The sequence below is a fragment of the Teleopsis dalmanni genome, chromosome 1 (genome assembly GCF_002237135.1).
Source record: "Teleopsis dalmanni isolate 2A chromosome 1, ASM223713v2, whole genome shotgun sequence".
NCBI lineage: Eukaryota > Metazoa > Arthropoda > Insecta > Diptera > Diopsidae > Teleopsis > Teleopsis dalmanni.
Window position 1 is genome coordinate 156,009,204 of NC_051846.1, and position 20,397 is coordinate 156,029,600.

Here is a 20,397-nt window from a genome sequence, read left to right on the forward strand (position 1 = left end):
TAAACCAACAGAAACAGAAATATAAGAAAACTTATTGCAACCACCCCCTGCTAAATGAACGCAAAAAATAATTAAACTTATTGCCTACAGTATAGTATACCATATACCGCTGAAAGTCAACGAGAGAAATAATACGCATATGCTTTGATGGTATCACGCACCCATAACCCCATTATACGCAGCCGGTGAGTAAAAGAGATATTACTTGCACGCGATAACAGAACGGTTGACGACCTCTGCTAGCGCATAACTTTGTTTCTTTTCTCATTTGAAAATAAAAGGCATTTTTTATACAAATTGGAACTCATACATCCGGAGTATTGTAAATATTTTGTGTATATTTATGTATATATATATAGAGCGGAAGTATGGAAATGAAAAAATGTACAAAAATGAGCGAAGAGTAAAAATTCTTTCTCTCATTTGCATCAGTTCCAACACATACTTCCAGTGAATTAGTTTTTTAAACTATTAAATAAATTTAAATGAAATTTGTTAAATTTTTATAAAATATAAAAACTACTTTACACAATAAAAATTTTATTTCGTTAAATAACGAAATAAAATTTAATAATTTTACTAAAGAAAGTAATTTTAATTTAATATTTAATTATTTGGGCTAAATACAACACTTCACCATTAGTTCTCTCTCGTATTTGTTAACATTTCGCAGTAGCTATTTCTTTCATACACGCTTTAAAAGTATGCTCACAGAATGCACTGGCAGCCATTTTTACTTAAAACAAAAATTCATAAAATCATTTCGCCGTTAACACTCCTAGCATACACACGCAAATTATCCGTACGCCGACTTTGAAAAAATAGTAATAGGTGAAAATTTATAATATATATGTTTAATAAAATTATAATATTGTTCAAAGTACGCAATATAATTGAATTTATTTGTAGAAGCAATTAATTATATTCATAAAGTTCAATAAACTCGCAAATATTTAAAATTGATAGAAAATTATAAAAATTATTGAAAAAGGGTGCAGCTCCTGAAAAATCGATCCAAAAAAGTTGGCGTGTTTAAATGAAAATATATTAGTGGAAGTGAATTTGTCTGTCGAATGCTTCCAAGAATAAATAAATGTTAAATATTATAAACTAATAAATAATTTATATATCGTATTATAAACAAGAAGTCGTGTTTTGTGTTGTGAGTGTTAGAATTGTAATTAAAGTTGTTTTATAAAGAATTGTGTAATAAAATAGATATAATAATTGTATCTATCAGATACAAATTTAAGCAACAGCAATATATATATAAATATATATATATATAGAATCTAAAAAAAATTGTCGGCATTAAGAGCAAAAATTTATACCAACGAAAAAGTCTAAAATAAAAATCAATAAAATCGATTGGCAGCAGCAAATTGTGTAGTTGCCATCTCGTCCATACATTCTTTGAAATACATCTATAATAGTACACGATACAAACGAAAAAGAGTAAGTAGCACAATAGTAGGTACGCAATAGAATCTTTTATTTTTCAGTACAACTTGAATGGCATCTTTCCATTCACTTTTATATTATTTTCCACATTTTTCCAGTTCTCTTATTTTTCTCACATTACTCTCTGGGTTGCTGACGCTAAATTTTACGCAACATTGCGCACGACTGTATTTGTATCTAGAAAAACTATGCAATGTAGGGGCAATACTTTTTGTACAATAAATGTCAGCAACTAGATTGTTATTTTATTAAATTCATTCATTCCTATTTAACAAAATGTACTAAATGTTTAAAAATAAAACATGTACGAATTTCACAACCCTTCAAAAAGAATTCATTATCGCAATAAAGTATTTTTCCACGCTCTTAATAAAATAGCTTTTGACACTTCATATATGAATTAAGTATTAACGAATTCAATTGTTTAAATTAATTAACACAAATTGAAATTTAAACAAGATTTGAATGATGTAAAAAATTAAACCAAATCTAATAACCATTGAGAACTTCAGTTCATTATTACCGGAAGGTTTATATTTTTTAATATTAGGATTATTGAGACCGTAACCGTACTCGGTTAATTTTTACAGTAAATTTGTTTTTGTGAATGTACCGCACATAAACATATACATAATTTTTTTCCCCGATTTTCGAGTTCGGTCTTTACACCCCTATTTTGTTATACGATTATAATCGTCTGCTAAATTTTTGCAACATATTCTTTACCATATACAGTTAGCTCGATAACATGCAATAGCACATATATATGAACAGATTCTTGAATACTATAGTATACATTCTGAAAAGGGAACATATTCATTTAAGCTATTAAATAATAAATAAGTTTCTAAACTACACAGTATTTAAAAAGATATGTGAGATTTAGTTTTATATAAACTTTTTTAATAGACTAGATAAAAACTAGATTTGATATTTTTTTATATCATTTTATGTATTACATAAAGTAAGACAAAAATTTTGCCAATACTAAATCTAATGGAATCAATTGGAATAGAAACCTTTGACCTGCGCGTACATATTCACCCTAGTGATAACTAAGGTAATATTAGCATACACTCTTGTTCTCTTGTTATATATACAAAAAAGGAAAGCACTCCCTTTCCCATTTCTACCCTATTTTTGGTATACTCAAATTTTACAACCTCTCATAAGTCTAAGTCACAAGCTTGAAAGTTAGTTTTTTTAATGCCATTTTATAACTTATGATATACAACTGATTTACATTAATCCGTGCCCATTTTTTAACAAATTTTACAAAATATGTATATATATATATATAAAAAGGTATAATTTTATCTAAGATATCTGGAGTTTTTATTTCAAACCTACACAATTTTTATATATATATTTATTATATATATTTATATTTATATATATTTAATTGAAATATTACTTAAAATAATAGCCTTTACTGTTTTCCTTAAAAGTATATATTTAATGATAAAAGTTTTAAAAGACTTTATTTTACATATTCTAAAGGAAGTGTAAATATTACAAAAACACAAAATAAAAAATATGTTCCGAGCATTACCACATTCAAGCATTTTTACCCGCAAAATAAAAGGTATATTTATTTCAAAATTTATTATTTACAGATATTTTTCACTAATACTAATCAATTATAGTTATATTATAAATTTTTATATTAATTGTTTTTGTTTTTATACGATTTTAATTTCATGTAAACTTCTATTGCGGCGAATCTGTATATGAATCTGAATCTGAATCTGAATCTGATCTGGTTTATGATAATATTAGTGGATTTTATTACCACAGCAAACGCACCACTATTACCAACTGCTAATGCAGCAGCCGCTGTAGCTAATGTTACACCGGCACAACAAGCTGCTGCCGCTGCAGCTGCTCAACTCCAGCAACAACAGCAAGTTCAACAAGCTATACTTCAAGTGCAGCAACAACAAACACAGCAAGCAGTTGCTGCAGCAGCTGCAGCTGTAACTCAACAATTGCAACAGCAACAAACGAATGGCACTACTGCCGGACAACACAATGGCAGCAATGGAAGCTCAGAAACGCGCACGAATCTGATAGTAAATTATCTACCACAAACTATGAGTGAAGATGAAATTCGTTCATTGTTTTCTAGTGTGGGTGAGATTGAATCTGTTAAATTGATACGCGACAAATCTCAAGTTTTCATGGATCCTTTAAATCCACAAGGAGCAACAAAGGGACAAAGTCTTGGTTATGGTTTCGTTAATTATGTGCGTCCACAAGACGCTGAACAAGCCGTTAATGTGCTAAATGGTTTACGTTTGCAAAATAAAACTATTAAAGTATCATTTGCTCGTCCCTCTTCGGATGCTATAAAAGGCGCTAATTTATATGTTTCTGGTTTACCAAAATCTATGTCACAGCAGGAGTTGGAGGCTATATTTGCGCCATTTGGCTCAATAATTACATCGCGCATATTACAAAATGCCGGAAATGATGCACAAACAAAAGGTGTAGGTTTTATACGCTTTGATAAACGCGAGGAAGCAACTCGTGCTATAATTGCACTTAACGGTACAACTCCTAACAATTGTACTGATCCAATTGTGGTTAAATTCTCTAATACTCCTGGTAGCACAAGTAAAATAATACAACCACAACTACCAGCGTTCCTTAATCCACAACTTGTACGACGAATTGGAGGAGCAATGCATACACCAGTGAATAAAGGTCTTGCACGTTTCTCACCTATGGCAGGTGATATGTTAGATGTTATGTTGCCCAACGGATTAGGTGCAGCTGCTGCTGCTGCTTCAACATTGGCAAGTGGTCCTGGCGGTGCCTATCCAATTTTCATATACAATTTAGCTCCTGAAACTGAAGAATCGGCTTTATGGCAGTTATTTGGACCTTTTGGTGCAGTGCAATCAGTCAAAATTGTTAAAGATCCAACAACAAATCAATGCAAAGGCTACGGTTTTGTATCGATGACAAATTATGATGAGGCTGCTATGGCAATACGTGCACTCAATGGTTACACACTCGGTAATCGAGTTTTGCAAGTTAGCTTCAAGACAAATAAATCCAAGTAAATAATAAAAACAAAAATAAAAGTAAAAGCAAAAGTAAAAGTAATTTAAAGTTTTGGTGTGGAATGAACAAACAATGTGGATAATGTGGAGAAAAATGTGTTCGTTAAGGTATTGATTAACAAACAAGGTGGTAAAGATTTATTCTACCGCAAAAAAATAAAAAGCGAAATAATATCGGAAAGTTCAGTTGTATTGTTCATGATGCGCTCTCTAAGATTTTTTTTAAATTAAGATACAAAAATTTTTATTAAGAACATAAGAACATAACATATTATTTGATACACATACGTATGCATGTATTTACAATATTTGAGTGCATGTTTGACTTAAAAATAGTAGTTACCAAAGAATAATAAGTAAAAGAAACAATACGCAAAACTAAAGAACAAGAAACTTAAAGAAATGCTCGAATATGCTCTATGCTCTGAAGTAGAACCACCAACCACCATGATGTGCAATAAATCCACACCATAAAAATTACTGATTATATTTAAATAATATTTAATGTTTTAATTACTTTTTATATTCTTAACAGTTATAGAAAATATATATTTCTTAATATTCGTTTCTATTACGTTTTCATGTAAGTCATAAGTCTAAATCCATGCTTATATAAAAAGAAACATTCTAATCACTTTTTGTAAATATATTTAATACTAACCAAACTACAGATTTTGAAATGAAATGTTTTACTACATATTATTTGTTTATAATAAACTCACATTTTTTTCTTTCAAAAGAAAAAAAATAGAAAAACAAAAATAATTACAAAAATTTCGTCTATATGTAAACATTTCTGCATTTCTGCATTTCTGCATTTCTGTTACTATCTCCTAAAAGTGTTTGTACTAATTAATTTTTTGTATATGTATGCATATATAATTGGTAATTTCTGTAAACAATATCAACATACCAGAAATGTGCACAGCTCGGGTGGTGCGATATGGAAATGTTTGCATTTATTAACTAAAGTAAAATATCGGTTCTATAACTAAAAGAAAAAATTAAGCACAGTTTAGATAATTATTATTAAAAAGGAGAAGGAGGAGGTATGCTGTGTAAAGCAAGATTAAAAATTAAATAAAGTGAATATCCTTTATTTCAAATTGAAATAATTTAAAATAAATTATACCAGAAAAAGTAAAATTTTAGAAAAGAAACAATGAAAATTCTTCCATAAAATCTAGTTCGATTCAGCAATAACAACCTATAAAAATTTAAATATAAAACATTTGTTTTATAATATAGTGAAATTTAAAATAGTCATAAGAGACGTTATGGAAATATTTGTTCGATAAGGCATTTCCTTTTTTTTATAAACAACTAAATAATTTATTACTAAAAATTAAATCAAAATATGTAGTAAGCTTTTTTTAAATAAAAAGTTTAAATTAATGGAGGCTGCAACAGTATTAAATTATAAAAATACAAACAAAAACAAAAAAACGATTAAAAACGAAATTGCATAACCAGCAATTGAGTAAATAAAAAAAGAAAATGAAAATGAAAATGAAAATATATCTAAACATTTATCCACAATTTTCAGTGGATTTCACTATTAACAATTCAGATAAACTAACCAAATATTAATAAATAAAAAAACATCAAATAAATAAATTTACTTAAGTAGAAAAATTACAAAAATGAAATGAAGATGAGTAAAACGTTTGTGCAAAGCGTAAACAATTACTTTGTATTTGTAAACAAATATATAATAAATTTAATTAACTAAACAATTTGCAACAAAGAAGCACAAAAACAATACACAATTTATATTAAAACAAATTTTTTACAATTGATAAATTTCAGTGATTTTTTAAAGTTTACTATAATTAATATACATATATATTGAAATATTTATAATTATTTACAATTTTCTTCTCTCAAACCAAACTAATTTGAAAATTTGTTTTTGCGTTTAATATATAAAAAGTATGCATAGTTTTGTTTCTGTGTTAAAAAAAAAAACATTTAAATGGAAATTTAAATTAAAAGTCTAGAGTAAAAAATAAAATGAATTCAAACAATTTTATTGCACATACTTAAAAAATGATGTATTAAATGCTTAAATTTAACTTTAATTAAAAAAAAAACTTAATGTTTTGATTAAAATATTTTAATTATAGCAAAGTTATGTATACTTGAAATCATTAATAATTAATTAATTATTTTTCTTCATTTTGTTTTTAAAATTTGATTATAATTTCAATTTGTTTAAAGGAATTCGCTAAAATGTAATTTAATTCTTTTGTTGTTTATATAAAAAAAATTAAAGTTTCTTGTTGTTTTGTTTAATTTGCAGTTTATGATTTTGTATGAATTTATATTGGAAAAAATTCATATAATAAATTAATAATTTCTTGGCAGCAAAATTAATTTATTTACAACATTATTTTGCGTTAACTACTATTTTTTTAAGTTTGTTAAAACTATTTAAAAATCATATACACAATATAATATTATATATTAATTATTCATATTCACATACAATACATTAATTATATATGTTTATACAAATTTTTACTCTATGTTTAGTTTTAGTTTATTTGAATCATATGATTGATTTATTTATTTCTTTCTAGTTGTTTATTATAATTTTCAATAAGTAATTTGAGATTTAGGAGGAAATATATGTTTAGATATAAAATATACTATATATAAATTAGATTTAGGGTTTCTTATTGTTAATTTTACACAACACACGCGCGCATATATATTTATACATGTATATGTGCACACACAATAATTTTAATATTTTAAAAGTATATATTAATTAAAATAAATATGAAAACAAATGAAACAGTTGTAATGTTGTGTGAAACTAATATATATTTGTTTCTATAATATGCTTAAGTGACAATGGAAACAAAACGAAAAAGAAAACAAAATTTTTAAATTAATTTAAAATACCGAACAAAAATTGAAAAAATAACTAATCTAATATATTAAATCATCTAGTCAGCTATAAAATAATGAAGAAAATACGTTATTAAGGTATGAAAAAAAACTCATGAAATTAATACATTTAAAAATTTAATAATTAGCAAAAATGCAATAAAATTAAAAGAAAATATATTACTAAAGAAAAACGAAACAGAGTAATATAACAAGAAGTAGTCAAAAGTAACATAAAAAGTAGTTGAATTTTTTCATTATAATATTTTTGTAGCTCATTTGAATTCTTCATTTTTCTATTCATTAATAATTTTATGGTGAATTGTGGAGAGCGATTTTTTTTTAATGATTTCGGAATTGAAACATTTAACATTTAACCAAAAACAAAACAAAAATAAAATAACATTTGTTATTGTAGTTTAAACAAAACTTTATATAAGAATTATTATCGCAGTAATAACAAGCTTTTAGGCAAAATTGTAGTAGTTGATTTCTTAACCACCCAGTCTTGTAAATGACCTAATCTCATGCTAAAGGAATTGTAAAGAATCTATTCTCTGATTAAAAATATGCAAAACTCAAAAATATTTTCTTTGTGATTGTAAATGGCACTTACTTTTGGTTCAAGAGCTGCCTACAACAATTATTTTCTACTTAATTTAATTTTAAAAAATTAAGTCAAACATGAAAGATGGCTTCTTCAAATTCGAATAATATAAAAAAAAATTTGTCGCCAAAAAAAAGAGCAAACCTGATATGCAGCATTTAATAAAGTTTAATATGGACCAAGTTAAGATAAAGAAAATCTTAAAAACAACAAGTATATAGTAAGAAAACTGTTATAACAAAATAATATCGGATCAAAATGTTACAACTGCTTCAGACAACTAAAATAGTTGTTAATGCACTTCTTAAAAATTTATATTCGTACGATTAATACTTAATCTAAAATCAAAATATTAATGAATTTTTTTTGACACCAAAAATATAGAACCGTTGTCCATTTTACTTTAAAATATTTCAATATTAAATGAAGTGATCATTGGTGATAATGACATTCAACTTTCTAAAAGGAAATTACAACAAAAATTAGAGTTTAATCTAGGGGTTAGTGACACAAGTCTAGTAACAAATATAATTTTCTTGTGTGTTCGAAAAATATCCTAGATAAATTTAAGGATACTTTTGTTATTACTAATACTTAGTATCTGATTTAAAGAGATTTGATTTTGGTCCTAATAAATAAATGCCCTTGTTTAACTTTACTAATATGTAAGGGATTTTTTTAATTGATTATCCTTGATAACAAATTGTCACTCCTTTCATTCAAATTGAGCTACAATAACAACCATTTACTGCTTTTTGGGAATAAATGTTTTCTTAAACAATATGTTGCATTGTTAATTTTCTATTTATTTTAAAATTCACTCTCTCATACATTCACATTAGAAAGTAATTGGCATAAAATTTTTTTCATTTCATTTTCTCCATGTCCAAAGATCTACGGAATTTTTACCCTTTTGTTAAAAAGATATATTAGGCTTTTAGTTTTAATAAAATAACATATAAGCTAACGTAAAATTATAATAACTTAAATAAATTGCTTTTTATATTAATTTTTTTATTTTGGAAAAACATGTTCTTGTGCAATAGTTATGTTAATGCGAGAAAAGTTTTAAGGAAAACAATTGTGTATTTCAAGAAAGTATGATTTTTTGTCATTATTAGTAATTAAAATTTATTTAAATTTATACACATATATTTTTTTATATGTATTTAAACATTATTTATACACAAATTATTAAGAGAAAAAAACCTTCACTTAATATTTATATATATAACTCTTATGTATATATATATTGTATATATATACAAGCATATATATAAATAAATGTAATAATTTATTTAAACAAATAAGCAAGGCAATGTAAATGCAAACGAAATTGGATTCAGAATTATATTTTGATAGAAATGCAAAACAGCGAAATGCAGTAAAAATTGGTCTGGCATCAATTTACAAAATAAATAAAAAATATAAAAAGCAAAAGTTTATGCAAAAATTATAATTTTATTTTTCTTTTTAATTTTTAATACTTTTTAATTATTATTGGGTTCTGTTATTTTAAGTTCTTATTTTTTAATTTAATTATAATTTTGTAAACAAAAATAAAAAATCACATAATCAATATAATTGTATAAATGTTATTTAAATTTGTGCAGAAAAATCTAAAAAAAAATTTATAAAAAACATTTCTCGAATAAGATGTGGGAAATCAGATTTCAAATTTTAAAATCAAAATCAAATTGTAAAAGCAGAAATTAATTTTTGTTTTGTACGTGTAATTCATTTATATATTTGTATTATTTTCTTTTAATTTTATATTTAAACTAAACTAATATATGTTATTTTATGTGGTTTTTATTATTGGTTTAATCAAACAAATTTGTGTATTTTAATTTGTTTTCATTTTTGTATTTTAATAATTAACAATTAATTATCGATTGTTATATATAGAAAAGTAAAAAATTGTAATAAGCGATGGTTTTATTGAATTTTCCTTTTTTTATTTTAATTATTGTAACGCAATTATATATATTTTTTAATTTACTTGAAATTTTAATTTAATAAAAACATATTTTAATTTTTTGAATTTTGTTCTTTTTATTATTTATTATTTTAAGTTTTTAATTTAACAACAAAAAAGAAACACAAAACAAAATGAAAATTGTATACTCATTTGTTGGTTACTTTCCCATTACATTTTTTTAATATCTATTTTGTGTTTATATATTTTACTTTCTCTTCTTTTATTTGTTGGTTGTTTATTTTATTATTTCACTTTCTTCATTTGCATAATTTTTTGCCAAAGTTTGGTTTCACAACGAAACAAAAATATTCTTTTTATATAAAAAATATTTTTCTTAATTTGCATTAGAAAATATTGAATGCAACTAGCATTCCTTGTTTAATTTTAAAATTTAAAAAAAAATCTTGTCAACCAAAATCTAGTCAAAGTTGATCTCAATTTGATAAAAAGAAAATGAATAAACATATATGAAATAATATAAAATATAAGAAAATGTTTATAAACGTTTAAACGTTGATTTTCTGGATTCCGTATATTGCAAATTAAAATTACTAGTCAGGAAAAAATTAATATTTTTTCATATATAACAAACTAAGTAAATGTCGAGTACTTAATATTTTAATTTGTCTTAATTTAAAAAGCAGCATCATTGTATAAATTACAAATTTCTTTGCAGTATTTATATATTTAAATAGTTGTAAATATTTTTTATTTTCTCGCCAAACACATTCCAATTATACTTTGATATTTTATACAATTATACAAAAAGAAATATATATATAAACATATATATATATATATATATTTATATAACAATACTCATTTTAATAATTAATTCTGCAGATCTCTTTTGTGCAAAGCAAAAAATAAGGATTTGTTAATTTCAAATATTTAATTTAATTAAAAAGTACTTATATTTATATTTTATTATATTATATTTATTATTCTTCATTAAAAAAAATACCAAAAATAATAAAGACATATTTATAATTAATATTTTAATTAAATTTCATTTATTTATTTCTTATAGTTATTATCTGTGAAACAATAAATCACCACCCACTTTAGTGTCGAAAAATGCAAATTATGTTAATTTTTAATTATTGAGAGAAGCAGTAACAGTAAAAGTAACAGTAAAAGTAAAACAAGGATGTCTTTGAAACTACTCACACTTATCAGTTGGCTCCTTATTTTAGAGTCCCGCTTTAAAAAAAAAAGATTTTTTAAATTCTATTCCTTAATATTTATGTGTCGATTGTGGTTTGAATTTTTCCTGCTTTCTCTTTATGTTCGTATGATGCTCTTTTTTCTATATTTACTTCTCATTCTCTTATTATTTATTAAACACAATTACTAACTTTGGATTTACTTATTGAAACAAATTGTATTTGTTTTATTTTGTAAAATTCGTGTGATTGATTGAATAAATACTCTTGATTTTTAGTGTATTTTTTCTATGATGTAATAGGGGATTAGTTTCTATTAAAGAATATAGTACTGGATTCGCACGAGAGTTTTGTTTGTAATTTAATTTGTCAATTGTAATTTCTTTTAATGCAAAATAAAAATTTTTGACAGTTAAAATTACAAACAAAACTGACGTGTGAAACCAGTATAAAATATCCTCATTTTAATGAGTTTTTAAAAACATTATGTTTTGTTTTTTTTATATTTATATTAAACGTGTAACTTCTTTATTTTTCATTACATTTTGATTCTGTTCAAAATTCCTTATGTTAACGGCAGATGGTGAAGCAACTTATATTATTCGTTACTTCTAAATATTAAATATTAATTATTATATTTGTATTACTTTTATTATACCCCATTTGAGTCATTTTTTATAACATTTTATTTTGACTCAGTTATTTGTGACATTCAGGGACTGTAACATTCATGGAGTTATCATTAAAAAAATAAAAATCAACTTATAACTGTTATATTATTCGCATTTTAAAATAAAATTAAAAAAATAATAATTAAATTTGCTTTAATTTATATTGATCTAAAATAATTATTATCATGTGCCTTTTATTTTTTTACACTCTGCTTTTTATTTTAAAACGCACAAATAATTGTTTTTTTAGTCTTATAAATATAAAAATCAAGAATAACTCTTATTTTTGAATATAAAATACTACTCACACTAGCCTACCGAATATTTTTAAAAACGAAAATATAAAATGTATTTTTCATATAAGGTTAAATATGAGTTTAAACAACGTTTAAATAATATTTTTTAAGGGCTAGTGGTAAAACAAATCCCACTTATTTTTTCTTTAAATCAATTATAAAATTATTTTGTTGTCGTTAATTATGACTTCAATATATAATTTTTATTTTTTTTTAAATTTTGTGTTATATATTACTTAGTTAATAATTTAAATTTGTCATATGTGTAATTATTCTTATTTTAAATTCGTTTTCGTACTGCCATCTTTTTTTAATATTGATTCTAATTGAATGTACTTTTTAAATTATCCGAAACTCAGGGTTGCTACTTTGATGCTACCTTTTTTCTGTTACTCTAATTATATTAATTTTATCTTTTAAATTCTTTTTTATTTCCTTTAATAATTTGTATTAATTAATTATTTTAATACATTATATCAAATTTAAAAATATTTAATTTTAATTAAATTTAAGTGGGGATTTTTTTCAAAAAAGTTTAGTTTTGAAAGTGGGTTGCTTTTATTTGAATTATTTTAAGATGCAGTGTTATGAATTAAAAATAATTTTTTTTGATAAAGGTCCTAAAAAAGATGAAACCGGAAACATTTTCAGTTTTTATATTGTTAATGAACTAGTTGACAAATTACTTTAGATCTAACTAATTGTGTTAACGCAGTAAAAAAAAATAATTTTTTCTTTAAAAACATTTTAGATTATATTAATATTTTTTTATTATTTATCATTATTATAAACTTATATAACATTTGTGTTACTTAATATTAGAACATGGTTATATTTTCCTCAATTTCTTTTGGCAGGCTCAGGTCCTTTCAAAATTGTTACACCAAGTGTATTAAAGAAAATTCAAATTGGAACCTTTTTTGTTTAGCTTAATATGAGCGATTCCGGTGGAAAATAAATCGTATGGCTATAAATTATAAACCTGCATTTTATTCTGATTTAATTTTATGTTCCCTTTCCGAATTGTAAAATTCTGTTTTTCATTTTTTATCTATTTTTGTCTACATTTTTTTCAATAAAAATCCATAAACTTATATCATTAATATATTCTTTTATTCAATTGTTTTTTTTATTTTTTTTATTTGCACAATCTACTTGAATTTTAGTTCTACCGTTCAGTGTTTTATTTCCGTTTTTCCTCTTTTAGTTAGAACAATATATTTTATAAATTTTAAATGTAATAATACGAATATGTTTAAAATTTAATTTTTAAAATTAATATTCTTATTTTTATATTATTTTTTGTTTGTAAATAAAAGGAGTTAGTATTACAAAATGATCATTCAATACTTTTTTCAAACACCATACATTAAGGATTTCGAACACATTTTTTAATTGTATTGTTAACAACAATACAAGTAATAAATACAAGCATACAATCTGAGTACTATATTTAGATTTAACAACCATGTGTTAAATTTGGAATAGGTTAGGTCAAGTGATCTGACACCAATTTTAGCTGACAAACAGTAAACTTTTATTATATCAATATGAGATATAGATATATATATATAGATATAGATAGATATAGTTATATTAAAATTCCTAATATTTCTTAAAACCAATTATATAAAGTAGTGTAGGCTCAAAAAGATTATTTATTAAACGAATCTTTTTTTTTGTAGGAACCTCTGACATTTGTTATGTGTTTTTATGTAAAAATGTTATAATCTGTAAATCTGTAACTAGATAATTATCTAACGCTATCCATGTCATGTACGCTTAATGGCTTTCTATGTTGGGTTATTTTGTTTTATTGGTTCTATTAAACTATACTATTCTATTTGGAAACCATTGCTAATAATCGTCGGGTTACATATTTATAATTTATTTCGTTGTTAACGTAATTTTTGTGATATCAGTTTTAAGTGCTAAAAGGCGTATAATTTTTTAAAAAAAAATTTCATTGGTAGCAAAAATAAAAGACAAAATTTAATATTCGGTTTAATGATCAAGACTAAATAAAAAAAAAATATTTAAAAAAAATGATGCTACCTTTGAAAACCAAAAAATAATATTAATTTTTTATTTTTTAAACACATTTCACTATATTTTTAAAGTATAAAAATTTTGCGAAACTAAAAAATAATTTTTAAGTTGTGTAAACTCCTCCTTGTGTTATTAAAAAAACAAGCAAATAAATAATTTTTAATTATTTTCATTTAATTATTTTTGTGTGTGAAAGTTATGAACATATGAATATCTAAGAAATATAAAACTACATAAAAAAATATAATTTTAATTTTTGCTGCTGTTTTTACGTAAACCGAGTTAAAATTTATTAATATTAGATTTGTTAAATTATAATTTTTGGTAAGTAAAATTTCTTTAATTTATAATTTTTACTTAATTAATTATTAATTAATTGATTAAGTAATGAATTGATTTTTTAGGTTTTTTTTGTGAAAAAAACGCTCGTTCAATTATTGTTTACTCTTAATTATATAATTTTTCTTTTTATTTTCAGGAGTGTGTTGCTAATCAAAAATTAGTTTTTAAACAAACAACAATCATAAAAAATTTTATTCATTTAATTAATAATTTAAAAATTTAATATTTAAGTATTATATTTTTCTTATAATTTAGTGTTTCAAAGTGAATATATATAAATATTAATTTTATGCAAATTACTATTTATTTGTAAAACAATTAACCATATGTACTATGTAATTTTTCTCTATAATCATCAATGCTATCACTATTGCTAATATTCATAATCACTATTACTATTACTGAACCTCACAGTCATTAACTAAAATATAATTGTATCCAATACTGCATAAACACATTAGATGTAGCCCTTAAAAAGGCTTTCACAGTATGAACTAACATATATAACTAACATAAGGAAGGACACAGGAAAAAAAAACAGGACAGGATATTCATATTTTCTTAAAAAATGTGATTACTATAGTACTAAATTAGTTTTAATTTATGGTATAGTAAAATTTATAAAAAATTTCAAATAAATTTGAAAAATATTTTAAATATTAAATATATTTTATTATTAATAAAGTTCCGCACATATTACCAAAAGCAATACTTAATGATTTAATTTATTTTCAATTTTTTTTAAGAATCAAAAGAATCAAAAAATTGTTCAATTTTTTATCTTGTGTCGTTCCATAAAATTTCATCTTATAAAGAATATACATATAATTTACACAAATTTAACACTGCATTGTAAAATAATTTTTGTACACCCTACTATGTTATTTATATTTCCTTATTTGTTTTATACGAGTATGATATATTATTTTGATATTATTTATTATTATAGTATAAGCTATTGTAAAAACAAATAACTGCCACAATTAGCCAGACACGTAAGAAATTATGGAAACCGAATTTAAATGAGAAATCCAATGCAAACGTATAAAGCATGAAAAACGAAAGTCTAACAAAGGATTAATATATATAAAAGCTTATTGAAATAGGAGTGTTTTTAAGACCAGTATTTATTATGCCTAATCCCCAGCCTGAACATAATAAGCAATCATTGAAAACGATATATTCAAGACGTTTTTAGAATTCCATACTAGATGAACATACATAGATCGTAAACCGCCTGGCAACAATAAACTGAAACCTGCTAAAATTTGGTTCGTTTTTTATTATTATTCATCCGCTTATAATTATGTTTTAATACGATTTAATGTTTTTATTATTATAATTATTCTATTATGAAACAATAAATATTTTGTGAAAATAAATTATATTTAAAGGCTTAGAAGCTTTTACTCTTATTTGATAATTATTTTTTACATACTTCGGTTTTTCATTAAAATTTATTAAAATTTTAAATAATTTGATTTCATATTGTTAATTAAGTTTCACAAATAATTTTAATTGATTTTTAATTTTCTAATTATTGTTCTAACGTTGATGTAATTTATATTTGAATACAATTACTTTATTTTCTTACTATATCATTTATTTGAAGTAATCTATTAGTTATTTTTTATTTATTCTATATATTATTTAAATATATTTATTTTTATATACTGTTTTATTTTATTTTATTTTTGTTCTGCTGATTACTACAGCATATATAAGAACAATAATTTTTATTTTGTATTTATGTTTAAAATTTTTCTATGACTATTTATTAAAATAACTTTTTTTAATTTGTTCTTTGAGCTTGATTTTTAATTATTTTTTTTTTTTATATTTAATACGCTTTATTTTTAATCATTTTAATTTCTATTATCATATTATTTAAACTTATTCATGTTAAGTTTATATAAACAATTAAAGAATAATTGAAATGTTTAAAACAAATTTTTTTTTTTGGTTTTGTTATTCAGATTTTTCATCGGTACTACCAATATTAAATTTTATTTATTAAAATAATATATTATTATCAAAATATATATTTATTAAATATTATTTCAATTGTTACAATTTTATTTAGTTTTTAAATTGCGAAATTGCTGATAATTTTTTAATTAATAAAACAAGAGTTTCTTTTTTCTACTCTTAATATAATATTAAATGTTATTATTATTTTCATTATAATTTCAAATTTTATGAACAATTTCAATTTATTTTAATTTAATTTAATACACATTTCATTTTTATTAATTTTACATTTTTTTGGCTTTTATTTTTATAATTTCTTTTTTCTATTTAGCTTAATTTTTTAAAAATTTGTAATAATTTTGAATTGGTATAATATTAATTTTTATTAATTTAATAAAGTTTTTACTACAAAAAGTTTCATTATTGTTTAATTTTTCTTCAACTATTATTAGTTTATTAATTTTAATAATAAATTATTTTAATATTTTTATAAATTATAATAATTATATTTATTATTTTAATTAATATATAATCTATTCTTGATTACAATTTTGCTCCAAACTTTTTCGTTAACTAATGTTTGTATAATTAATAAACTTTTATTGTGAAACTAATATATATGTTTTATGATTTTCTGTCTTTTTTACACTTTTATCTTTTTACTTTTATATATATTTATATTAACATTATTTTTTTGAAATAATTATAATTTTTAATAATAACATTATAACATTATTTTTATTTATTTTATTTTTCTAAATTAATACTTTATTTTACATTTTCGGTGCTATGATTTTAACAATTTTAAATATTTAATTTTAACATTAATATTTTAATTTTTTATTATATTTATGTGTTTTTTTTCAATTTTAATATTTTTATAAATTTTTAATTTATTAATATAATTTTTTAATTATCTATAATATATTTATATTTATAATATATTTATATTTATAATATATTTATGTTGGTTTTAAAATATTAAGTGTCTTATTATTTAAATGTATTAATTTTAAATTGTTTAATATTATATATAATACATACAGTTCAATTTATTAATTTTTTTAATAATATGTATAATTTAATTAAATTTATTATTATAAATAAAATTTTACGTAATTATAAAATTTTTTTCAATTATTGATAATAATTATTACGTTACGATACTTTTCTTAACACATTTCTTAATTTTTAAATATAATTATTTTTGTTTTTTAGTTACATAGGAAAAAATTAACAACAAATTTGATTTAATTTGATTTTTCATTTATTTATTTTAAATAATTGAGGTACTAATATTAAAAACACGCTGAGCAACTACGATCCAGATAGTTTGTGTATATTATTTTGAGTTTTAGTGTACATTATATTTATTTTTACATTTGGTGTAAATTAAATTAATTTAGTAATAAATTACGTTTATGTTTAAAGTTGATTTTGGATTTTCAACATATTGCGTTTCATTTTTTATCAACTTTTTTTTATTACATATATTAATTAATTTTTAAAATATTTAACATTTTATATATATATATTTTTAATATTTATATATTTAAGTATATATTTTTAATTTTTAATATTCGTATATATTTTTATTTTAGATTTTGCAAATGACAAATGTAATATATAAATAATATTAGTTGTTAAGTTTTAACATAATTTTACATTATTTATTTCAAAATTTAAACATCAAAGAGACTGAACACATACAATGGAATCAAATTATTTTATATTTACGAGTATGTATATAATTCCTATTAATACTAAGCACTACAGAGACTGAGAAAATATTGCATTTAGTTATAAGATATTTAATATATATACATAAAATATTTTTGTAATACCTTGTGATAAAATATTTTTAGAAAAATTTTAATAAAAATTTTATGAAAACAACCTTTTTTTTTATAAATTTATTAAATAATGGAAGTCAATAATAAAAATACAAATAATTGTATTTCTCGATCTCCACTTTGACGCAGAATGGATGGACAAATGATAAAAAGTGATATATCACTTTTTTGATAAAAAAAAATTGTTAATAATTTGCTTTAGACATAAAATAAGTTTTGTAAATAAATAAATATAACATAGCTAAAATTGAATAACACTAGACATTAAAAATTAATTGAATACAACCAGTATTTTTTGTTATACGAATTTTTATACAGTAAAAACTTTAATTTGTATAATTTTCGGGAAGTGTATCTATAAAGTACTCAGTTTAAAATATCGATCGTTTATCTACATTAAATTAGACGATTATGAAATATGGAAAATGCCCTTTATTATAATATTTCCTATATTTCAAATTAAAATGTTCAGAAATTAGGTAACGTCCGAAGATATAAAATTTATACTTTGTTAGTTGTTATTGTTGCAACTTTTTTTTGGTTTAATAAATAAATACTTTACTATTTTCCCGTGGAAATCACAAAGTAACATATTTGTGACACCTAAACTAATCTAAATAAACACTTGAAATTATAAACACTACGAATAATTTCGAAATTATCAGAGGAGGAGCACATTTTTTAAATATGATATAGAGCCGTTATTGAATAAATATTGCTAAAATAGTAAATTTTATTTATATTGTAAATATTTATATTCATTTAATATCTTTATAACAGGTGTGTAGTTATAATGATCCGATTTAGGTCAAATATGTGCCGTTTCGTTCGATAACTTCTGTCATTTTGAAGGTAATGTCATTATGCCTCACTCAAAGAAGTTCACGTACCTATTGGCTAAAAATTGAGACAGTCGATTTTCTTAAAGCAAGTCTCTTAAAGCAAATTTTACACCAGAATAATCGTTCGCCATGGTCGGGAACATAAGAACAGACGGTAATCATATGGTACCAGGTCTTGACTATAAGGTAGACGCATAAGAACTTCCCAACCAAGCTCACGAAACTTTTGGCGAGCACACATCAATATCGATGTGTGTGATCTGGCGTCGTCCTGATGGAATACAATTTCTTATATTTGTTGGTATATGTATCAGTTATTATATTTGACGGTTATACACATAATATCATTAGCAACTTTATTAGCATTATAAATATTATATATAATAATTGCTCAGATAAAATTAATTTTGTTAAATCTTCGAGAGTTGTTTAATTTAGATTTATTAAGATATTTTTAACGTAGCAAAGGAAAAGTTAGAGATCATATATACCACATATTTTCTTGAGTGATATGAATGACTTAAATTTTTGATATAAAATATCACATCGCACCTTTGTTATATGAGTATCGAAAATTAAAATATTTTTATAAACATTTGTGTGCTTTAGATTTTACGTCAAAAAACAAATTTCAGAACAAATTTTTTCAGCTGAAAAATTATTGTTCATATATAGAAAATAATTGATTTGTTACATGATTCTTTGTCGTATGAAGAAAAACTTTTTTAAGTTTCGTTTGGCAATGTTGGTGATAGTGATAAAGTGAGTTGTTGCTAGGTCATGTTTTTTAATTTTTCATAAACTATTTTTATAATTCAATATTCAAAAAAACTGATACACAAATATTTTTTAGTTTTTTTTTTTCTCCAAACTTAACTATATATCAATTTTTTAGGTAAGAAAATATATGCTTCAATATATTTAACCCCATAGCGTTACTATTGCATATGCAGCAATATATTTGAAGGAATTATTTTACAAATAGAAAGTAAATGTTCGACTTACCAAACTGGTGCAATTTTATCTAATTTTGCATTTTCCCAATATATACGTAGTTCTTGAAGTAAAAATGAAACGGGCATGCCGTGTATATTACCAGATTCAGAAGTTGAATGCAGATTAATATCAGCGTGAGCATCAATCCAAACAAGTGACAAATTTCGCGTATGTTGTAGGTGTCCCGCAACAGATCCTA

The 20,397-nt window shown here is 22.5% G+C and overlaps 2 protein-coding genes across 3 annotated transcripts in view; one reads left to right on the forward strand and one right to left on the reverse strand.

The window, feature by feature from the left end:
* Positions 1-20,397, reverse strand: part of LOC119669507 (arginase-1) — a 30,134-nt gene that overhangs the window by 8,750 nt on the left and 987 nt on the right. The window contains exon 3 of the mRNA XM_038079415.1: positions 20,208-20,394. Coding sequence (XP_037935343.1) covers positions 20,208-20,394 — 187 coding nt within the window. The remainder of the gene's footprint in view (positions 1-20,207; positions 20,395-20,397) is intronic.
* LOC119669505 (protein elav) lies at positions 949-4,692 on the forward strand. 2 transcript variants are annotated; one of them, XM_038079413.1, is made up of 3 exons: positions 949-1,455; positions 2,962-3,046; positions 3,241-4,692. In XM_038079413.1, exons 2-3 carry the CDS (start codon positions 2,998-3,000, stop codon positions 4,527-4,529), a joined length of 1,338 nt encoding a protein of 445 aa, XP_037935341.1. In that variant the 5' UTR covers positions 949-1,455; positions 2,962-2,997; the 3' UTR covers positions 4,530-4,692. The 2 variants fall into 2 exon arrangements, with proteins under 2 accessions (XP_037935341.1, XP_037935342.1); XM_038079414.1 differs by lacking the exon at positions 2,962-3,046.

Bases quoted from the DNA above. Each gene is read 5' to 3' on its own strand.
- LOC119669505 (XM_038079413.1), top strand. From the start codon at position 2,998: ATGTTCCGAGCATTACCACATTCAAGCATTTTTACCCGCAAAATAAAA. The intron at 3,047-3,240 runs GTATATTTATTT...TGATAATATTAG, and splicing joins TTTTACCCGCAAAATAAAAG to TGGATTTTATTACCACAGCA.